The 22,213-nt window shown below is 56.0% G+C and overlaps 2 protein-coding genes across 2 annotated transcripts; one reads left to right on the forward strand and one right to left on the reverse strand.

Annotated features, from left to right (window-relative positions):
• Positions 1-421: 421 nt before the first annotated feature.
• Positions 422-11,362, reverse strand: NELFA (negative elongation factor complex member A). Its single transcript, XM_056122104.1, has 11 exons — positions 11,064-11,362; positions 4,562-4,733; positions 4,290-4,451; positions 3,165-3,254; positions 2,524-2,654; positions 2,370-2,439; positions 2,201-2,289; positions 1,715-1,826; positions 1,217-1,500; positions 1,035-1,134; positions 422-952 (listed from the first exon to the last, which is right to left on the reverse strand). The coding sequence occupies exons 1-11, from the start codon at positions 11,271-11,273 to the stop codon at positions 768-770; spliced, it is 1,605 nt and encodes a 534-aa protein (XP_055978079.1). The 5' UTR covers positions 11,274-11,362; the 3' UTR covers positions 422-767.
• Positions 11,363-20,301: 8,939 nt separating this feature from the next.
• Positions 20,302-20,859, forward strand: NICOL1 (NELL2 interacting cell ontogeny regulator 1). The gene is made up of 3 exons (XM_056122108.1): positions 20,302-20,444; positions 20,542-20,630; positions 20,758-20,859. The coding sequence occupies exons 1-3, from the start codon at positions 20,309-20,311 to the stop codon at positions 20,821-20,823; spliced, it is 291 nt and encodes a 96-aa protein (XP_055978083.1). The 5' UTR covers positions 20,302-20,308; the 3' UTR covers positions 20,824-20,859.
• Positions 20,860-22,213: the final 1,354 nt, after the last annotated feature.

The raw sequence follows: 22,213 nt of genomic DNA on the forward strand, positions 1-22,213 counted from the left end.
GCCAAGAGTCAACTTGAAATTCATCTGGGGGGTGGGGGGGATAAACTGAAATGTAGATTTGAGAATTGCCAGTTGGGGAAACTAGCATTGAAAGTGGTAAGTTGCGTCTGGAAAATTGTGTATGAGTATTTTTGTATTAAAAAATTTTAAAGGCCTTTTTTAAGCCTTCATGTGGGATTTATTTGGCATTTTGGGCTTGCAGTACCAGTGAGCTGTCCGTGCACACAACACTCAGGGACTCCTGCTGTCAAATGTATCTCCCAACACAGCTGAGAATCCCAAAGCTTCTTAAGAAAAAGGTCTTCTGGAGACAATCTGGTTTCTAAATTCCCACTATCCTATACCCCAAGGGGCCAAACCAAGCTGAGAGGACAAGGCCCAGAACATAGCTCCGGGGCTGAGTTTAGAAAAACTAAACTTTAATGCCTCCATTATACAGTGAAAACGAACCCAAAGGCTGCTCTTAAATGCCACACATGTACAAAAGAACCAGAAACCCTGTACGCGGTGAGGGCCCTGGGACTCCTCAACCCAGGTGTAAGTGTTGCTCTAGCAAAGACCTTGCCTGTGAAGTGACAAAAATTAGAAGTTATAACTTTTCTGGTTAGCATTCAAAAATGTAATATTGAATCCAAAACATTTTAAATCACACAAAATATCATAACCCATATTAAAATTTAAAAAATCAAGTCCAAAATACCCCACACCCAAGTGACTCCAAGACTGGGGTAAAGGGGGTTGGTTGTCCCGGCCCAGCCCGCGTGGCCCTAGGACACATTAGCCATGGGCTTGTACTTCTTGAACCGTGTCCACTGGCCTGTGGCATAATTCATCTCGAACACAGTGTCCACCAGCATGGTGGTGCTGCCCTGGCCATCCGACTTGGGCAGGTCCTCCGTGTGCTCGCTCAACTTGATCTGGATCACGTCACCCTGCTCCTGGCACGGGTTCTCTGTGGAGGGCAGGGGCTGCTGGGCAGGCACTGGGCCCCGGAGCCCCACCCCCCACCCCACCGGGCTGCCTGAGAGACCCACCTCTGGAGCCGGCCATGAAGCCCAGGATAAGTGCCTTCTCGGGTCGAGTGACCTTGTTGGCCGTTTTGAACATCTCCTGTGCTGCAAACATCTGCTCTCTCTGTAAGTTTAAGAGTGTGTGGGGACCTGGCTTCCTCAGCCCCTTTGCTCCCCCTCTGCCCACAGCCCTCGAGAAGACATACCGTGAGGGAGAGGTTCTTCTTGAGTTGCTGCTGTGGTGGAGGCTGGCTCTGTGGGGCTGCGGTGGCTGTGGGGGGTGTTGGGGTTGCTGGCGCAGCAGATGGGGGTGTGGTGGGTGTCAAGGGCGAGGTGGGGGCTGCAGGGGAGGGTGCGGGCGTGGCAGGGCTGAGGCTGCTGTTGTACATGGGTGCCCTCTGCTTGAACTGTGTGGGCAGTGCTGGACTCGGGGTGCTGGACTCCTCAGGGGGTCGGCTGGCCGGCATGTTGGCTTCCCGGGAAGACGAAGCTGCGGGCAATGAAGTCTGGTGAGGGACCCGGACTGCTGGCCCCAGCCTACCCCGTGGACCACACAACATGGAAGTGTTTCTGTCTGCCAGAGACACGTCTGTGCTGAGAACCTGGAGCCCCCTACAACGGGCAAATGGGTTCACATCCTGACCCAAAGTGCCATTCTCAGCTCCCTCCTGGCAGGCAGGGAGCCCCAACTGCTGCCCACTGACCTGGCGGTGTCTCGGAGCTGGCAATATAGGAAGATGCTGGTACCACGCTGGGCGTAGCTGGCAAGTAGCTCATGGAGGGCAGTGCAGGCTCGTTGTTCAGAGACCCGAGTTTCTGAAAGACAGAGTTTCTGGGCCCTCCTGAAGAGGCTGAGTGGGGGTCTTGGGACGTCTCCCCTTGTGACCTGCGGCCAACTCAGGAGGCCCCAAACCAGCCAGAGTATAACAGGGACTTCTCTCACAACAGTGTCCAATGAAAGGAAACTTGTGAGCACACAGCACTCGGGGCAGCATTCAGGGGAGCACTGCCTGGGCATGAGGTGCCAAGATGGGACCCCATGCAGGCCCCACTCTGGGCCCTCTGCCAGCTGGCCCATGTGCCCTCACATACACAGGTGCCTGGACATCAGGTGCACAGACACACATACAGGAACCCCTACAGAGACCTGCCAGGTGCTGGTGAAGAGGGGAGCCCAGGCAAGGTCCTACCTGCGTCGACACCAGGCCAGCTGCATAGTCAGGAGTAGCATTCTCAACGATGGTCTCTTCCTTGGCCGGTTTCTCCACGACTTCTGTGTCTGAAGACAGAGCAGAACCCTTTAGCATGCCAGGACAAAACCCCTGAAGGGAAGGGCAGCGTCCCCCCACCCCCACGCACCTAACGTCTTCCGCCGCCTCTTTGCTTCTCTGCCAGCACCAACCATGTCCAGCTCCGAAATATCGAGTAGCTGCAAGGACAGAAAGCACCCTTAGAGCAGAGCAGCAGTGGGCACCAGGCCAAGCAGACTGGGGAGCACAGGAGCCATGCCCACCTTCACTCCTCTCTCCTTCCGCAGAGGGGTCCTGGAAGGCGGGATGGGGGTCCTGTTCCCAGCAGGGCTGAAGACGCTGGGGGTGGTGGGGCTGCGGAAGGGCGCCTGCTTCGGAATGCCTTTGAGCGGGGCTGCAGGGGGCACCAGTGGGTGGCATTGTCAGCCTCCTGTGTCCCCCAGAGGCCAGCACTCAGACATGACCATGAGGGACAATGACATGTCCACCCCTGCCCCACCCCATGTGCAGTTTCTGGACACGGCAGATACCAGAGTGCCCACAGGTGGGCCCAACCCAGGTGGAAGTGGCGCTGGGGGGGAGGGGTGGGCGGGCATATTCAGCTCAGTCCCCACAGCTGCCCTGTGAGTTCTGTCTCCCAAAGAGAGAGTTCCCTAGGAGCTGAGGGCACTGCTATCTCCTGGTCCTTGTGTCCCCCAAGCTGGCAACACCATCTCCACCAGTCCAAGGAGCCTTTCACCTAGACTTGTCCAGGTTGTTCACTGAGCCCCTCACTCCCGCTCCTGCCCCAATGCTGCCCACCCTGGGCCTGGGGCTTGCCCTGCCCAGTCTGATGGCAGCAGCACCACAAAGCCTGCTGGGAGAAGTAAGCATCTGGGGTCAGGCCCTTGAGAGCAAGGCTTACTTGTTGTATCCATCTTCCGGAGCAGCGCCCGGCCCTTGGCATGGAAGGGGACCCCCGCGGTCCTCTTCAGCTGCTGGGCAGTCTCAGTTGCTGCAGGAGGGCAGAAAAAAAAAAAAAGCATCGCACTGTCTGTCCTGTAGCCACCCACTCTCAGGGGTGACAGCAGCAAGATAAGGAACCCGGGATGCCTACAGGGAGATGCTGAGCTGGCAATTGAGCATCACTGGGAGGCAGCTGGTCTGGTCAGTACCTCCCTCAGACCCAGAGACGCTGGTTCCGACAAAGCCAGCTCCAGCCAGAAATGGGGTGTGGGGCAGGGGGCCTGGATCTGCCAGTCCTGGGCTCAGAGCATCACTCGCTAGTGCTCCATTCTTTTGTTTTGTTTTGTATTTTGGGTCACACCCAGCGATGCTCAGGGGTTACTCCTGGCTCTGCACTCAGGAATCACTCCTGGCAGTGCTCGGGGGATCTTATGGGATGCTGGGAATAGAACCTGGGTTAGCCACATGCAAGGCAAACGTCCTACTTGCTGTGCTATCTATTGCTCCAGCCCCAGGGGCCCCATTCTTACTGGCTACTGGGCCCCAGCTGACATGCAGATCCTTGGCCTCCCCTGCCTGTTCAAGTGCGCAGGCCCTGATGCCCGCTTCTCTCTACTGGAAGTGATGTTTCTGCCCTTTTCCTAGCAGGGACAGCTCACATATTATAAGCCACTACTAGAGAAACCTTACCAATGACCTTGCACATGCGTTTTTTTTCTTTTTTTTTTTGCTTTTTGGGTCACACCCGGCGATGCTCAGGGGTTACTCCTGGCTCATGCACTCAGGAATCACTCCTGGCGGTGCTCGGGGGACCATATGGGATGCTGGGAATCGAACCTGTGTTGGCCATGTTGGCTGCGTGCAAGGCAAACGCCCTACCCGCTGTGCTATCGCTCCAGCCCGCACATGCGTTTTTGGGGAGAGGGTCACACCTGCCAGTGCTGGGAGACGAGACGGAGCCAGTCTGCCCAGGCAGCGCCCGTACTTGGCGCTCTGCAGCATCTCAGGAGTGGAGAGGCCCCCACAAGTTTGCAGTTGTGTCCCTAAACCGAGAGCCTGCAGGGGTGGAGGCCAGGACACTCACATTTCTGCAGGAGCTCTGCCCGCAGTGTGGCACTCTTAGGTTTCCGCTTGAGCTGGAAGTGCTTGACGGGGGGCGTGAGGGGCCCGGCGAGGGTGGTCAGTGCATTCTTGTTCAGGTACCGGCACTCCAGCGGCAGCATGGCCGATGCCTCACACTCGCTCACTGCAGGGGAGATGGGGGTGGGACATAACCTCAACCCAACTTCAGAGTCTCAGCCAAAGGGGGCTCTGTTGGTGTCAGGGCACAGGACCCACGTCAGTGCTCATACGTACCCTTCTCCCGGAGCTCCCCAAGGATCTCCTGCACATTGGGGTTCTGCTCCTCCAGCTCCAGGTTTAGAGCGCCCGTGTCTGGGAAGGACTTGAGGATGTCAGCAACCATGAGGACCCAGGGGTCAGAGTCGAGGGCTGCGAGCTGGATGATCTCTGTGAGAGCGCCCTTCATCTGCCAGGAAGGAGACCCGGGTCTGAGGGAGCCGCACCCTGCAGGCACCCCCCCCCCCCCCCCCCCCGCCTTCTACTTCAACACCTTTGTCTTTATCAGGTTCCCTCTGTTGGTCGTGACCCAGCCCAAGGACACACACATGCAAGGTGAGTGCCGCCAGCTGACAGCAAGGGTCAGGCTGGGCCTGGCCAGGAGAAGAAAGGCTACGGAAGGCTCTGCAGATGAGCTGAACAGCTACTCTGGATGAGATGCTCTGTTCCCCAGGGTCCCTCTGTCGCTTCGTGGGAGCCTTGGCCAGATCACCTGTGTCCTCCCGCCACAAAGCAACGTCCCTGCTGGCCACTGGCCACCCCTCACACAGCATCTCTTGCCTCATCACAACAAAAAAGTCAAGAAAAAAGCGCAAATGAACATTCTGCAAAAGAAACAGGAAAGGAAGACACACCCAATCTAACATTACATCTAGCTGTGGCCCAGAACCCTGGGGACCAACCCCCAGGGGCCAGCTTCAGTCACAGTGGCAGCCCAGAGGGCCAGGTAGGAAGCAGCAAAGGAGCAGGAAGACGGAGACCTGTCCACACCTGCACGGGTCCCTGAGATGGGGTGTGACAGAAGGACCTGAGCTGTGATAACTGGTGCTCCAGAAGCCTCGGGATGAGCAGCCTGGCCTGGCTCTCCCTGTAGGCACTGGACAAGAAAGGGAAAAGCAGGGGTTTCCAGGGCCAAGTGACTCTGTGGGGCCACATAAGCAGTGCTGAGGGGGCCACATGAGGCAGAGCACTAGGCATTCTGGCCCCGTGAAGATCTTCTGAACCACATTCTCAGATTCTGAGTGTCTCTGAGAAAGCCAGGGAGTACAAGTGAGAGGACCCAGGAGACGACAGGATGGCGCAGGCCACCAGACCACCAGCAGGATGCCAGAAACCTGACCCTAGCATCAGGTGGTGCAGTGCAAAAGGGCAAATGTGTGGGAGCAGGGGACACACAGTGGGACCCAGATGCTGTCTGCTGCAAGACACGTCATGAACTCCCAGCAGTACTGAGAGCTCTAGAGGCCTTCAGCCCTTCTGACACACAGGGACATGCTTTGGGTGCACAGAAGGGCAGAGGGCAGCTCAACTGCACCCCCTGAAGGTGAACCCCGGACAGGGACCCAGCGAGTGCAGGAGGGGCCCAGAGCAGGCAGGGCAGCATTGCGGGGCTGCAGCAGGCACCACAGGAAGATGCGGCTTCACAGGCCCGAAAGGCAGGAATGGTGACATTCCATGAAGTGGAGACTAGGGCTCAGACACAGACACAGACTCACGTTGCAGGGTCCTGGACTTGATCCCCAGCACCATGAGCTACCCTAGCCCTGCCAGGCAGGAACCCCACAATAGAAAAAGGTGAAAAACGGGGAGCCTGGACAGAGATGTGAAATGAGCCAACAGCAGGGGCCCACAAAGAGATGGCCACATGGTCAGTTTGCACAGGCCCTAGAAGCTCTTTAGTAGCAAGGAAATAAGGAAAGGGAAGAGGGTCAGAGTGGTCTTGTCCTCTCCTGTCAAAGCCAGGACTCATCTTCTCTTTTCAGTTTTGGGGCTGCTTAGGGTACACCCCTGACGGGCTCCTGGACCTGCCGTGTGCAAGGCAGCACTGACCCCACTACACAGCCTCTCTGGTTCTCTTAGTTTCCACTGGACTAAGGTGTGGTCTAAGCCTAGAAAAACCACAGGTGGGCTGGGACCAGGAAGGCAGGAGAAAGAAAGCCTCTGGAGCCCCCCACCCCAATCAGACACCTGGCTAGCTGCAGGGTCTCTGCCCAAGGGAATCGGGAGGGGGGAGAGCACCCTATTATCCCACCGGAATCGAGGCTAGAGTGGCCTGAGTCAGTCTGGCAGCTGCAGTGTCTCAGGCCGGTTTCCAAGGGCAGAGCCACGGGCACTGTGGAAACTCAAGGACACAGAGAGTGGTACCTGAGTGCAGGGGCTTGAATGGAGCATGTAGCCAGGGCCTGGGTGCCAGCGCAGCAACCTGCAGCCCCCACACCCACCAGGCCTCCTACACAGCTCTGAGCCACAAACTTGGCTCAGAGAGGAAGTCTCAAGCTACCCCTGTCCAGGTCAGCACAGCCCCAGATACCAGACTGGCCTTGCGGCTCGCAACAACCCCAAACCTGCCCCTAGTTCCCAAGGAGCAATGGAAAATCAAGGACAAGGACAGTGAGCAAATTCCAGGGAACACACTGCATACAACCTTCCTGACTGCCCAGGGAAGACTTGAGAACAAGCCCCTCATTTTTCAGATGTAAATAATCTCAATCCAAGAGGCCCAGAGGTGCCAAGGAAAATAAACCCAACCTGAGCATAAGCACTGGGTTCAAGGGAACAAAGGAACCATAGGATTGACGTCCGCATTAGATTTCTCTAATACAACTCTCCAAGCAAGAACCAGAGGAAAGAGCACGCAGGCCCTGCGAGGGCTCTCTCCACTATGAAGATGGATGCGGGGGGAAAGCCTGCTCAGGCAAACTATCGTGTGGAGCAGCTGCTGCGGAGACCAGCTCTGCTCGGGATACTGCGCAAGTAGTACAGCCAGCCAAATTCCTTCTCATCAGTGTCTCTGAATGCCCATGGCCTGGCGGAAAAGCACAGAGGCTGCGTGGGTCAGGAAACAATGCCCAAATCCTGCTGCTCCACACAAACAGGCTCAGGAAGACAATGGCAGACACAAAGGACAGAGACAGAGTCGGTACAAGGATGCTTCGAACCCAAGCCCGGCACTACATTAGTCCCCAACCAAAACAAAGACAAAACAGGGGCAGCCATTCTTCTTTTTTTTTTTTTTTTGCTTTTTGGGTCACACCCAGTGATGCTCGGGGGTTACTCCTGGCTCTGCACTCAGAAATTACTCCTGGCGGTGCTGGGAGAACCATATGGGATGCCGGTGATCAAACCCGGGTCTGCCGCTTGCAAGGCATTAAATGCCCTACCGCTGTACTATCGCTCTGGCCCCAGGGGCAGCCATTCTTATGGAAAATAGTGTAAGTATACAAGTCATATACATGCTGGTCATAGGGTCAATAGATCAAGTGATAGTCTTCCATCAATCTGTATGTGCCCCATGACTGTCAGGCCCCCAAGACTGCACAACAACATGGGCATGAGAGCCCCAGGTGAACAGATACACAGGGGCATGCTGTCCCCTAGCATGAGAAATAACCAGCGGGGCACAGGGCACACTGACCTCAGGCACGGTAGCTGAGAGTCCAGAGATGCAAGAATGAAAAACTCATCACAAGGCAGCAAAGATAGAAAATCAGGGAATGCTCAGCATTGAGACACTGAAGAACAGACTCTTAGACATCCATGGGGCCAGAGAGGACATACAAAGAGTCTGAACAGGGATAGGAGATGGAAGGAACCATCAGCCCTACGGGATAGCAGAAGCAGCACCAAGACAAGGTGACAGCAGTCCCAGCAGCCACCAGACCACGAGTAAAGTACAGATGAACCACCTCACCCACAGTGTGGAAACTAGAAAAAGACAAACGAAGCCTAAGGATATAGAAGGAATGAAGTAAGAAACGGCAAGAATCAAGAATAGCTTGTCCATCACTTCTGTGCCCTCCCTCAAACAGGCATCTCACTTGTGCATCTGTTTCTTGCTTTTCCCACTCTGGAGAAGTCAGTGTTCTCTCTCTCCTCTCACATCTTTCTAAATAAGTTTCAATAAAAACTAACCTGTTTCACACACAAAGCTATTAAGAAAACAAGAAGGATAAATTAAACCAGAAGACAGTTTTCAGAAGACAAACAAGATCGACAAATTCAGTGAAGCTCACAAAAGACAAAACAAAACACAAAATCCAACCAGATCAGAGACCAGGAGAAATCACAGGAAACGGGGTGGCGGAGAGCGAACCCAGCGAACCTCGACAGGCCAACCTAAAGTAAGAAAACACAAACTATGATAAAAAAAAAAAAACCCACCCCAGACAACAAGCCCAGCAGTTCCAGATGGCTCAACAGTGCGCTCCACAAAAACTCCAAAGACACAGGACCTTTGCTCTTCAAGCTCTTCCAAAACACGGGGCTTCCCAAAGCTCCCAGGAAGCCAGCACTGCATCTCACACCCAAGAGGAGAGAGGTCCCTAAAAAGAATGCCACATGCCTTTAACCCCAATCAATGCAAAACTCAACAAAATCTTAGGAAAAGTATTCAAGGACCTATTAAAAAAGATTATACACCATAATCAAGTAGAACTCATTCCAGGGAGGAGAGATGGTTTGATATGCACATACCAACTAATGCAAGACCCCATATCAACCAACAAAAGTTACAAATTCTATGATCCTATCAAAACATGCAAAGAAAGTGTATGAAAAGACTTAACATCTGATTTAATAAAGTGACAGATTTGATTAAAAAAAATCAGAACACCTGATTTTAAACCCCCCCCAAAGAAAAAAAAACAACAACAAAAGAACAAAACCCTCAACAAAATGAGGACTAAAAAATGGCTGGTGTCTAGTGCTCGCTGAATGCATCCGCTGTGGGACACTGTAGCATCTCACTGCTAAGCGCGGCCAGGCCTCAGCTCACCACACTGGAGACCAGAAAGCATGCTGGGCAGTGCTCATCGGCCCAAGGAGGTGGGAGCCTGAGACGCGGCCTGTCCACGGGCAAAGCAGGCCAGCCCCGGAGCTTTCTGCCGTATGCATGAACACATACTGAGAATAAATCATGAGCAAATTTATTTTAAAATAAACGTCTTAATTTATGTGATGCCCAGGAGACAGAGCAATAGGACTGTGGGGAGAGCTTTGGCCTCACACACAGCTGACCTGGGTTTGATCCCCGGCATACCAGAGAGTCTCCTGAACCCCACCAGGAGTAATTTCTGAGTGCCATTGGGTGTGGCCCCAAAACAATGTTAACAAAAAAAGCTCTGTGACCCCCAAGCTGGAGAGACAGGACAGGGCAGGGCATTTGTCTGGAATGTGGCCACCAAGGCTTGATCCCCGACCCAGGTTCGATCCCCGGCATGCCAGGAATGATCTCTGAGCAGAGCCAACAGCAGCCCCTGAGCACCACTAAATCTGACCACATGGCTTCCCAGGATACAAACTGGGAACAGTCAATGGTGGTACACAGAGGCACATCTGTTCAAAAGCACTGACCTACAGCTCAGAGATTTCAGTCTTCTCTCAACAGCTGTCAAAGGGCTCACTCAAGATCACTTTGTTGTTTCTGGGTCACACCCAGTATTGCTCAGTGTTTACCCGATTCTTGTGTTCAGGGGGCTATAATGAACAGCAGGGATGGAATCTGGGTCCCCCACATGCAAGGCAAAAAGCCCCAATTACCGTACTATTGCTCTGGTCTCCATGTCTGTATTTCTTTATTTCCAATCTAGAGGAGGCATGTTCTAGTTCTGTGTTTGTTCTGGGGCCACATTCAGTGATGTTCAGGGCTTGGTCCTGTCTCTGCACTCAGGGATTACTCCTGGCAGTGCTTGGGGGACCATATGGGGTGCCGAGGATCGAACTTGGGTGAGCGTGCGCAAGGCAAACAACGCCCTCCCAAGTGAACTCTCCTCTCTGGCTCCAGCTGGTCTCTTTTTCTCCCTCACACCTTTCTAAAAAAACTTAATTAAAAAACTGGCGCCCGCTCCAGCAAATCGATGAGTAACGGGATGTCAAGTGATCAATTAAAGAACAACAAAATCCAACAACCACCTATTGGCTGGTACAGCGAGTACAGCATTTTCCCCGCACGCGGCCAACCTTGGTTCGATCCCCGGCCGGCACCCCAGACGCTGGGTGTGATTCCGGAGCGCTGAACCAGGAGGACCCCCTGAGCACCACCAGGCGTGACCAAACAACCCTGCGAGAGAAGTCCCTTCGCAGGGCCACTCCACACAGCGCACACGGGCTCCGGCCCCGACCCCGAGCACCGCGGGATGCGGCCCCCACACAAAAGGAAAGCCCCTCGCGCGGAAGCGGGTGAACCTTGGTGCGGGGAGTCCCGGCTGGGACCCGGGACAGTCCGGAAAGACCCCCGAGCGCCGCCCGCGCCCCAGGAAGCAAAGCAGTCCCGGACGATGCCCGCACGGGCGCCGGGATCGGCGCACTGGCACTCGGAGGCCCGGGAAAGCGCTCGCGCCGGGGAGCACCGAGGAGGCGCGGGGCGGCGGCGGGGGCGGGCCTGAGGCGCGGGGCGGCGGCGGGGCCTGAGGCGCGCGGCAGAGGCCCGGGCGTGCGGTCAGGCGCGGGGCGGGGCGGAGGCTCGGGCCGGGCGGCGGGGCCTGAGGCGCGGGGAGCGGGGCGCGTGGCGGGTCGCCCTCACCTCGTCCACGGTGCGGCGCGGGAGGTGCAGCGTCCCGAGCAGCAGCTTGAGCTTCACGGCGGACGAGAGGCCGTGAAAGCAGAGGCGGATGTTGTCGATGACAGCGGCCGTGAGCAGGGACGCGATGCTGGGCGGCGCCCACAGCTCGTCGGTAGCCCCCAGCTTGTTGTGCAGCCACAGGCCAGTGTCGCTCTCCCGCATGGACGCCATCTTGGGGGACTGCGCGCCGCCGCGCCGGCATCTTATGAGGACACCTGCGCGCCGCGGGAGGCCCCAACATGGCGGGGAGGCGGGGCTTAGGGGCGGGGCTACGATGGGGGGCGGGGTCTCCGGGGCGGGGTGGAGCCTACGGTGGGCGGGAGGGATCTACGATGGGTGTACCGGAGCGACGGTAGGCGGGGCCGACGGTGTCGGTCTGGCCAAGTGGGTGGGGCGAGGACGGCCCTCCGGTGGGCGGGTCTGTGGGTGTGGCTCAAGGTGGGCGGAGTCGCGAGGAGGGCGGGGTCCCGGACCGGGTCTCCGGTGGGCGGGGCTGCCTCCAGGAAGTGGGCGATGCGATGCTCGAGGGGGCGTGGCCTGGCCTCGGCGGGGCTGGCGCGCTGGGCACCGCCCCACATCCGGAAGCTCCAGCGGCTGTTGACGCTGGCCGCTGACCTGGCGCTGAGGTCACCTGCCTCCTGCTTCCTAGCTGTATCCCTTGCGGCGCTTGCGGGGAGCGGGTATTGCGTGTGCGACATCCTGCTTTCTCGGTCGGCGGACTGACCTCCTCTTCGTGCCAGGCCGAGCTGCTCACTGGGGGCCCTCGGAAAGGGGCTTTGACTTAAGACTGGAGACTCAGGGAATCAGCGAGGGTCGGGTGGCGCCGCTGCATTCACTCACTCATCCGCTCATGCACCCCCTAACGCACCCTTTGCAGTGCACCTCCTCATTGGCGCATGCACTCACCGTTGTCTCCGGGCCAGATGCCCAACAGCTTCCTGTGCTTCTGCCCCTGCTCCCAGCTTGCAGTCAGACCAGACCTTTGCCTCGTTGGGTCCCGCCTCATAGGTTGGTGGGCAACCTTGCAGTACGCTGTGACCCCTCAGGGCCGAGCCTGCGCCCAACCCTGCCCTTCCCAACGCCCAGGCCTACTGAAAAGGAAGACTTGCTCCCAGGCCTGGTCTCCCAGTGCTTACCCCCCCCACACACATACATACTTGCACAGACATAAATGCACACATATGCACACATGTGCATGTGTACACATAGTCACACATTGTCTTTTTCCCTGACTTGTCTCAACTTACCCCTCATCATCTCCAGAGACCCCATGTGATGGAGTCCCTTCAGAAGTGTCCCCTCTGCCCACCAGCTGCACAGGCTCTATTGTACCTTCTAGTTATCGAAACACACCCACTGCCTCCCCCTTAAGGAGACCAACGCTGAGACTCATGGGCTTTGCTGGGACAAAACCCAGCTCTGGTTTTGCTCTTTCAAGACTTTTTATTCCTCTGTCAACCAGTCCCAAGCTCACTTCTCCCCTCACTCCTCCCACCATCGTGTGTGAGATGATGTATCTCTTCCAGAGAGAATCCCTGCAGAGTGATGCATCCCAGCTACCTGTGTGCAGACTGTCTGTGAGGAGGACTTGCACGCCTGGGTCTGGGACATGCAAGACCCAAGTGGGGCATAAACTGAAGAGTAGCTGGTAATTTCAGGAAGACTTGGTGGGGGGTGTCTGCACCTGCTGGGGATGACTTAGGGTGGCTTTCATAGACTTGCCAAGATCAGCCACTGAATAGTCAGGCTCAAACATTAGGCCTCATGCATACAAGGCATGTGCTGTATCACTGAGTCACAGGAATTTTACAAGCTTTATTAAATCTTCAAATCTGGAGACTTGAGAGATAGTTACAGCAGGTAGGGCCCTTGCCATGCACATGACTGACCTGGGTTTGGTTCCTGGCACCATATTTGGCCCTCTGAGCCCAGCGGGGAATGATCCCTGAGTAAGTGCTGAGCACCACTAAGTGTGGTTGCCCCTGCCATTTTTTACCCCAAACCTGAGGCTGGCATGCAAGGTTTGCAAACGGGAGGCACTGCATTTGATCCCTAAGCACCTCTGGGAGTAACCCAAACCCTAAAAAGAAAAAAAGATGGTTTCATTTGCTTGACTTTGCTGCTCACAGAGGTTGCCTGGTTTTGCTCCCACCGAGGGTGTCAGTGTTCTTCTGCAGTCCTGCCAGGACAATGGAAACCAGTACTGGGCAGGTTTAGGGAGCTGCTGTGCCTGGAACCCATGAGATGGCTCGAAGGGCTGAGAGCATGACCACATGTGCCCATTATGGCATGGTCCCTGCTCCATCCCTGTGGGGGTCTGGCCCCCATAGGAAACAGATAAAATAGCTATCATTTGCTTGACAGTAAGAAAAGTTTTGTGACTGATATACATCAATGTAATCATTTTTAATCATGGCACATTAACTGGGAAAAGAACAGAAGGGGCACAACCTCTTATGTCAGAGAATACAAGTATTGGTCAGTGGGAATGGAAACTTCACTGTATGCAAATGTTCATAACAGTTTCTTCATAATAGCCAGAACTTGAAGCCATTCGAATTGTCATTCTCCTAACTTCAGCTTTCTTTTGAATATCAGTTACATGATATATTTGAGTCCTCAGGCTCATGTCCTTGAAACAAGGCAGCATCACTGGAAAAATTCTTACTTGCCCACTGACTCAAAGAAAGAAGACAGAGGGCTTGGAGAGAGTACAGAGGGTAAGACACTTGCCTTGTATACAGCTGATCAGAGCCAATCCCTGGCACCTCAGATAGTCCCCCATGCCCTGCTAGGAGTGTTCCTTGGGCACAGAGCCAGGGATAAGGCCTGAGCACCAGTCGTATGTCTCAAACACAAGATAGAAAACGAAGTGTGAAGAGAGCTGGGATGAGGCTCAGAGGCAGCCTCCTTGCATGTGTGCGACCTGGGTTCCATGCAATAAAGAGCGGAGGTCATGTGAAGACTGAGGAGCCATAGTGGAAACAGTCACAGTGATCCCCATCATTGTCATGCACTAGTGCTCTGTGACAGCCTGAGAAGAATGACCAGCTGCAAACCAGAAGTTATCCCGACCCTAGGGAGACCTCTCCCAGTCAGCAAACACCTCCACCAATGGGGAAGGGCTGAATGGCATGCCACCACCCTGGCTGTCCTCCAATGAGCTCCCTCCAGAACAGTTCGTCCTGCCCCACTTCTCTATAAAAGCAGGTTGCCTGCCTCAATACTCTGGATTGCTAACTAGCTCTCAGGAGCTCCTAAGGTCTTGGCTATTACCAAATAAACCCAGAGTGCTGGAAAGCTAGCTGGCGATTGTTTTTGAAGTCAAATGGTTTTATTTAGAGAAATATGAAGGGAGAGACCCATTGTATTCGAGTCCCCCAAAGAGGAATCGAAAGAGCTATGCTTGGAGTATCACACTTCACTCAAATGAGAGAAAGAATCCGGAATTCCGACCTCTGTCAACGGTCAAGAATCAGGGATGCTGTCTCGTTTGCCAAGGCATCGAAAATCAGATGGCCTGGACACATAATGAGATTTGGAGACAACCGCTGGACTAGAGCCGTTACCAACTGGATTCCATGGGACATCAAAAAATCGCGTGACTGCCCACCTACGAGATGGTCAGACTTCTTTGTCAAGACCCTGAACGATCCGTTTGAGGCTCTTTGTGTTCCTAGAACAAACAGACACCATTGGGCTACACTAGTACTTCGACAGGGACGAATGGAGATGTTACTGGTGCCTGCTCGAGCAAATCGATGAGTAACAGGATGTCAAGTGATCAAGTGATGAAGGGAGAGAGAGGTTTTCAGAAGAGAACTTGGGTTCTTCAGGGGGACAGGCAAGAACACATCTCAAGCTGGGGTGCAGGTGACCCCTCAGGTGAAGATTGTGCCTAGCGGCTGATTTTTAATTTTTAATTTAAGGTGAGAGTTACTGGGGATGTGACTCGGAGGCCTGGTTGGACCCCTGGTACCATAATAAAGGCTGAAGCTGCCCTTCAACCAATGAGAGACCTAGGATCGATCCCTGCCACCTCTTGGCCCCTGAGCACTACACTGAATGACCCCAGAGTATAGGACTAGGCATATTCCTCAGCACTGCTAGTATGACCTCAAAGCCAATAATAAATGAACAGTAATAATAAATGAACAGTACAAATTACCACTCATGGATACATGTTTTAGTTCTTAAATTTTATTTTGCCACACTCTGCGATGCTCAGGACTTACTCCTGGCTCTGCAATCAGGGATCACTCCTGATAGTGCTTAAGGGAACATATGCCTTGCTGCAGATCAACCAGAGCCAGCCACATGCAAAACAAGCATCCAAACTGCTGTACTATCTTTCCAACTCCCATTCTAAACAGCTACACAAACTGGACACTGCACAGTGTAAAATGTGTGACAGACACAGCCCCAAAGCAGGAAGGGATAAACTGTTTGTTGTATTTTGGGGCCACATTTAGTGGTGCCCAGGGCTGACTCCTGGCTCTGTGCTGAAAGATCACTCCTGGCAGACTTGGGGGAAAATAGGGTGCACCCACCTACTGCTATCTCTCTGCTCCCAGGGGTGTGTATGTATATATATATATATATATATATATATATTTGTTAAATGTAGGAGTACTGCCATTTATTCAGCCATTGACCAAGCTGATTGAATTGGGCATGAACTAACTCCACATTACTTTTTCCTTTTTTATTAAGAATGTTAATTTTATTTTATTATTTTATTATTATTTCCCCCACCCCCTTTTCTTTTTTTCTTTTCTTTTCTTTCTTTCTTTTTTTTTTTTTTTGATTCACCATGAGGTACAGTTACAAAGTTTTCATGTTTGAACTTCGGTCATATGATCATCAAACACTCATCCCTTCACCAGAGCACATTTTCCACCACCAAAATCCTCAGTATTCTCTTACCCCCATCCCTGTTCCAACCCTTCCCCTGCCTATGTGGCAGACAATTTCCCCCATACATACTCTCTCTCTACTTTGGTTACATTCAATATTTCGACACCAGTCTCAACCCCACTCAAACCTGCTAAAAATGCAATGCTAGACGATTTGCTTTGTATTGCTTGTATTGGATAGAGTATAATGTCCAAGAAATTCTGTATTGTTCTCTTCCGGGAGCTTTAGTTTGTAGTCTCTGGGTCTTGGCTGTTGATGAGATTACAAGGCGCTGGGGGTGGTTTGTGGGTGTGACTGCCAAGCTAATGGAAAACTGGGGAGCTGGGGGGAGGAGGCCCAGTTACGATCCAAGTGGGCTTGGAGATCTCAGTCATGGGTTTTCCAGTACCTGTTTTTTCTGGCTGGTCCGCTCTCCAGTGAGGTTCATCCCATCTTGGGTGAGGCTCTTGGGAATGGTCAACTGAGTGTGTGGAGGTGACCTTGAGCATGGTGGCGGTTGAGTTCTGGGGGTTTAAAGCTGCTGGGGAACTGCTTGGGGTGGGAAGGGAGACTCAGCCCACCCCTCTCCGAGGTGCCCCAGTGAGGACAGCCTGGTATGGGATCAGGAGATTCTGTGGCGCTTTCTTCCTGGAGCTTTAGTTTATAGTTTCTGGGTCTTGGCCATTGATGAGATTGCATGGTGCTGGCAGTCTATAGGTGTGACTGCCAAGCTACTGGAAAACTTGGGGGCCTGGGAGGAGGAGGTCCAGTCCTTATCCAAGAGGGTCTGGAGATCTCAGTCACAGGTTTCCGTCTACTTCTGCGCTAAGGGCCCTAACTTCGTCTTTTGATCTCTTTAGAGATTTATGAGTCTCTGAAATAAGGCTTATATAGTGAGCTTATATATAGCTTATATATAAGTGAGCTTATATAGCTGAGCCGGAGGTTGTTTGTGGGTGTGGCTCCCACATACCTAACTTTTGGCTGTTTAATTTCTTGTTAAACTTGGCCTCAAGTTGTTGGGGTGTGGCCAAAGGCACAGCAGCAATTTTGGGGTATCTGAAAGTCTGAAGGCACCATCAGGCTGTTGATGCACTCACCCTGCAGCTACAGGTTGACCTGCTAGCGGCACCATATCCCCTTCCTTTTTTTTTTTTTAAACATTACTTAATGGGTTGGAGCATAGCACAGCAGGTAGGGTGTTTGCCTTGCACGCAGCCATTGGCTGACCCGAGTTCAATTTCTCCGCCCCTTTCGAAGATCCCAGCAAGCTACGGAGAGTATCTCGCCCGCGCGGCAAAGCCTGGCAAGCTACCCGTGACGTATTCGATATACCAAACACAGTAACAAAGTCTCATGATGGAGACGTTACTAGGCCCACTCGAGAAAATCGATGAACAACAGGAGGACAGTGACAGTGACATTACTTAATGTGATATATAAAGGGTATATATCCAATATAAAAAAAAACCTACAAAAACAGATTGGAACAGCAAAGGGACTGTTTACAAAAAACACCCAAAAATCTGTTGCAGGGGCTGGAGTGATGGTGCAGTGGGTAGGGTGTTTGCCTTGCACCTTGCACACCACAGACCCGGGTTCATCCAAGTATGGTCCCAACCTCTCTCCCCTATATCTGTTGTTTTCCTATATGAAAACAACAAAGGAGATCAAGAAATAAATATCCCAACTGCAAGTGCATCAAAGGAATTAAATATATTAACAAACTATGTGCTATCGTCTCATTCATTATTGTCTCATTCCTACTTTGGACAAACTTGCAGGCTATCGAATGTAGCCTGCCCACAGGGCAGAGTCTGGCAAACTCCCCGTGGCGTACCAAATATGCCAAATACCAGTAACAATGATGGGTCTCATTCTCCTAAATAGCCTTGAATATAATCTCAGGGCTAGGATGAAAGAGACGGTTACTGGGGCCTGCTCGAGGCAATTGACGAATAACAGGATGATGAAATGAAAAATGAAAAAATGAAAACAAACTATGTGAAAGAGGTGAAAGCTCTTTATAACCAAACTTCTAGACAACGGATATAGAACAGGAAGCTAAGAGTTGGGAGGCTATTCCATGACTTTGGCTGGGGGAAGTTCAAGATGACATCAAACTGTGCTACAAAGTGGCTAGACCTGTAAAGAAGGGGGACTGGAAACTGCTGCAGGCAGCAGTAGAAGCCTTGTAGAAGGCTGACCCGGTTTGGAAGCCCAGCACTGCTGTATGGTCCCAGAGCACCACTAGGAGTGATCCCTGAGCACAGGCAAGAAAGAAGTAGCCTCGGAGCTCTTGCTAGGTGTGGCCCAACAAACTGCCACTCCCCCCAGGGGGGAAAACTGTAAGAGATTAGAATAAAATTAGATACAGATCAATGAAATAAAAGCAAGAGCCTAGAAATAACCCAGCTCAAACAAGGACACTATGTCTGACAAAGGATCTGTGGTTGTAAAAGGAGAAGCAAAATCTGTTCAGAGGTGGTTGGGACACCAGACAGCTCCGAGAAGCAGGGGAGTGACCACAGTCCCCACACAGCAGCATTCCCAGGGGCGAACCTCCGGGAGCGGGAGAGACTGAACAGAGGCCAGGCTGCCCTGGCAGGGTCCCTGAGTGCCTGGGTGTGCCTCCCACACCTCTCCTCAAAAGAATGACGCCAACTGTACCGCCCCCAAGTAAATCCAAAAGGAATTAAAAGCCGGGATGGAAGACTTAAGACAATCAGCATAGTGAGAGACCATGGCGGTCACTGCTGTTACATAGCCCAAGAGATGCTTTGGGAACTTGACTTCAAACACGATAGGCTGGAGAAACAGGACCAATGGGTAAGGCCCAGAAGGGGACGAACCCCTGAGCACAGGGCCAGGAGTAAGTCCCAAACACACTTTGGTGAGCCTTCTCTGTCCCAGGTACACGGTGACAAGCCCCGGGTCCGAGGGTGCCGGGGCAAGAGCGCGGGTGTCCAATGCTGCGACCACTTAGGCAGCTGCGCTGAGTTTTCGCAAGAAATTTATCCAAACTGCGAGAGACGTACGGAGCCTAGGCGGGCTTGGGCGCGGGAGTTCAGGGACCCGCCCCCCCCCCCCGCCCCGCGCGCTGTGCCGGGTGAGGTTCCAAACCCAAAGCCACGGCACTAAGAACCGCAACTCCGGCTCAGTGCCCTTTTGGAGTCACTGTGGTCGAGCCGCGGACGCACGGGCTAAACTCTGGGCGCTCTCCCAGGGGGCCCCCAAACACAATCAACAAAGCGGGAATGGGTGGTGGGGAGGGGAGCGCGGAGGGGTGTGGGAGCGAGGGGTAGGAGCCCCCGCACGCCCGCTCCGACTCCCTCCACGCCCGCGTTCTCCCGCGCCCACTCGGCCTCGGGGCCCGCTGGCCACTCCGCCCCGACCCTGCCAGTCTGCGGGCCGGTCAGCGCGGAGCAGGTGCCGGGCTGGGTGCGGGGTTGGCGGCCCTGGACGTCCGGGCGGGGAAGCGGGCGGGGGTCGCCGCCACGCAGCCCTCCCCCTTCTCCGAGCCCGGCGCGAGCGTCGGGTTCCAGCTGGCCGGTGTGTCCACTGTGGAGGAGGAGGACCGAGACAGGCTGAGGTGGGCGGGCCCCGACGCGGCCCCCCGCCCCGGCCTCGAGCAGGCACCAAACTGCTTGGTCCCGCGGCAGATTCCTCTCGTCCACGGTACCCGGGAGGGGCTGCAGGCACCCCCGCCTCCACGCAGCCCGCCCGACTTGCCACGGTCGGCCCGCAGAGTCCCGAGCCTCTCCGGTCCCTTTAAGCTAAAGGAGCGCGGGTCCCGGGTTTCCATGACGACGACGTCGATGGGGGGGACCCGGGCGGGGCAGGGTCGGGCGCATGCGCGCGGCGCGCAGGACGCGGCCAGTCCCCATCTCCCGCGCGGCTGTCGCGAGTGTCCGACCGCGGTGAGGGCGCTGCGGACCCGAGTCAGGGGTCCCGGAGGGCTCTGGGGGCCCCGGGGCCCTGAGCCCTAGGGGTGGGGGTATCTGAGGGGCTCGGCCCTAGGGGCGGGGGCTCTGGGGGCCTGCGGGGGCCTCAGCCTTAGGGGTGGGATCTGGGGGGCCCTGGGGGCCTACGGAGGGTTCAACCCTAGGGGTGGGGTTCTGGGGGGCTCGGCCCTAGGGGTGGAGACCTGGGAGGCCCTGGAGACTCTGGGTGGGGGTGTCCAGGCAGTCGGCTGGCGGCCGGCGGGGGCTTGGCCCCGGGGCGGGGCCTCCGGCGTTCTCCGCGGGGCCCTTTGAGGGGCTCCGGCCGGGGTCGCCTCACCCCGGGCTCGCTGCAGGCGCCCCCCGGCCATGGCGCCCCCGCCTCCGCGAAGCCCTCCGCGGCCGCCGCCCCCGCTGCTGCTGCTGCTGCTGCTGCTGAGCGCGACGCTGCTGGGCGCCCAGGCCCGCGCCGACCCCGCTCCGGGCGGCGCCGTCCCCGCGCAGAGTACGTGCGGGCGTCGCTTTGTCCGCGCGGCCGGGGGGCAGCGGGCGGGTGGGGTGCGGCGTGACGCCAGCTGACCGCGCTGCCCGCCGCGCCGCAGGCCGCCCGTGCGTGGACTGCCACGCGTTCGAGTTCATGCAGCGCGCCCTGCAGGACCTGCGGAAGACGGCGTCCAGCCTGGACGCGCGGGTGAGGCGGGGACGCCGAGGGGGTGCGCGCGTGGCGCTGGGAGCAGGGGCGACCTCGACCCCGGGCCCCGTGAGAGGGGGCCAGGCCCGGCGGGGCCGCGCCCCCTCACGCCGCCGTTGCTTTGCAGACCGAGACTCTCCTGCTGCAGGCCGAGCGCCGCGCCCTGTGTGCCTGCTGGCCCGCCGGCCGCTGAGGACGCGCTGATCCCACAATAAACACCCGAACCCGTCTCCGCCTCCCGACTGCTCGCCTTCGCCGCCCACCCCGCGTCCGCCCTCCCTGGCCTGGTTTCTGCCCGCACCCGGCCCTCGCCGCGGCAGCCACGGTGGGCCCAGTGTCCCCAGGCCCTCGCTGCCCCCAGCCCGCGGCCCCACGAGACGATGCCTTGCGCAGCCCCGGGCCCACTGCAGACGTGGTCACCATCCACAGCTGCCCCCTGCTCCAGGCCGCCAGGACCCATGGCCACTGTCTGTCCACCGCGCTGGAAATTCCCGTAGGGGTCTTCTCTCTCAGTCGCTCTCCACGGAACTGTGATGGGGGACGCGGTAGGACCCCCGCTCTGGGCATCAGTTCACCTCCGTGGCTGTCCCGGGGGCAAGCTGGCAAGTGGCCACATACCCTCCGTCACCCACCCGGGTACCAGCCCAGGGACAAACCTGAGACTGGCTGAGGGCCACGATCCCCAGCAGGTGCTGCAGGGACCTCCAGTGGGCCTCGGGCAGATGCCGCCAGTGTCCGGGCACAGGTGGGCTCGGTTCCGAGGCACGGGCTGGCCTGTCAGCAAATACAGGTGCCAGCCAGAGAACACTGAGGCATGACCCGGGCTGTGGGGATAAATCTGACGAACACAGTGTTTGGGACATTCACACGGAGAACTTTCCAGAATGGAGCTTTAACGGGTATCTTGCATTCTGTGGGCAGTCCTGCCCACATTAGGGCGTTCCTAGGACAGTGACAGGTGCTGGTCTGGGGGAATGTGAGGTGGGCAGGGCAGAAGCTGGGGTCCAGGCGCCCTCGAGGGAGGGCTTGGGTGGCCAGCTGTGTGTCCTGACCCAGTGTGATGAGGGAGAGGGGACAGCCAGCCGGTCACACACTGCCAAGGGCAAAGGGCAGTTGGCAGAGGGTCGAGGGGCGGGAGGCCTGAGGGGCTTGGGGACTGCAGAGGGGCCCTGCGCCCAGAGTCCCCCCTGCAGTCTGGCCTTATTGGCTGAACACAGCCAAGGGTGGGCTGTGGCACCCACCTGAGCTGGCTGAGACCCCTCCTGACAGCTGCAGCCTCCCCAACCTGCGGATGGTGACAGCCGCCCTCTTTGGTTCCTGCAGGCAGGGCTGAGCTGTGGCATCTCCATCCCGAAGCTGAGGGGGGCGGTGCCTGGGGTGCCCCCCTGCCCCACAGCAGGTCAGCACTGCTGCCTGGGCTACCCCCAGGGATGGGGGAAGACAGAGGACAAGTGGGGACTGCGGGGTCCCCTTCCCGGCCCACCACTGCCCAGCCTGACACCTTGGGAGGACGCTGTCCCTGGGTGGCTGGTGCCTTCCCTTCCCAGCTGTGGATCTGCTGCCTCCTCGAGCCAACACTGACC

The sequence above is a fragment of the Sorex fumeus genome, unplaced genomic scaffold (assembly GCF_029834395.1).
Source record: "Sorex fumeus unplaced genomic scaffold, SorFum_2.1 ptg000044l, whole genome shotgun sequence".
Classification (NCBI taxonomy): domain Eukaryota; kingdom Metazoa; phylum Chordata; class Mammalia; order Eulipotyphla; family Soricidae; genus Sorex; species Sorex fumeus.

Bases quoted from the DNA above. Each gene is read 5' to 3' on its own strand.
- NELFA (XM_056122104.1), bottom strand. From the start codon at position 11,273: ATGGCGTCCATGCGGGAGAGCGACACTGGCCTGTGGCTGCACAACAAG. The intron at 4,734-11,063 runs GTGAGGGCGACC...CCTTCCTGGCAG, and splicing joins CGCGCCGCACCGTGGACGAG to ATGAAGGGCGCTCTCACAGA. The intron at 3,255-4,289 runs GTGAGTGTCCTG...GCCCTCCTGCAG, and splicing joins GGCAGAGCTCCTGCAGAAAT to CAACTGAGACTGCCCAGCAG.
- NICOL1 (XM_056122108.1), top strand. From the start codon at position 20,309: ATGGCGCCCCCGCCTCCGCGAAGCCCTCCGCGGCCGCCGCCCCCGCTG. The intron at 20,445-20,541 runs GTACGTGCGGGC...GCCGCGCCGCAG, and splicing joins CGGCGCCGTCCCCGCGCAGA to GCCGCCCGTGCGTGGACTGC. The intron at 20,631-20,757 runs GTGAGGCGGGGA...GTTGCTTTGCAG, and splicing joins CGTCCAGCCTGGACGCGCGG to ACCGAGACTCTCCTGCTGCA.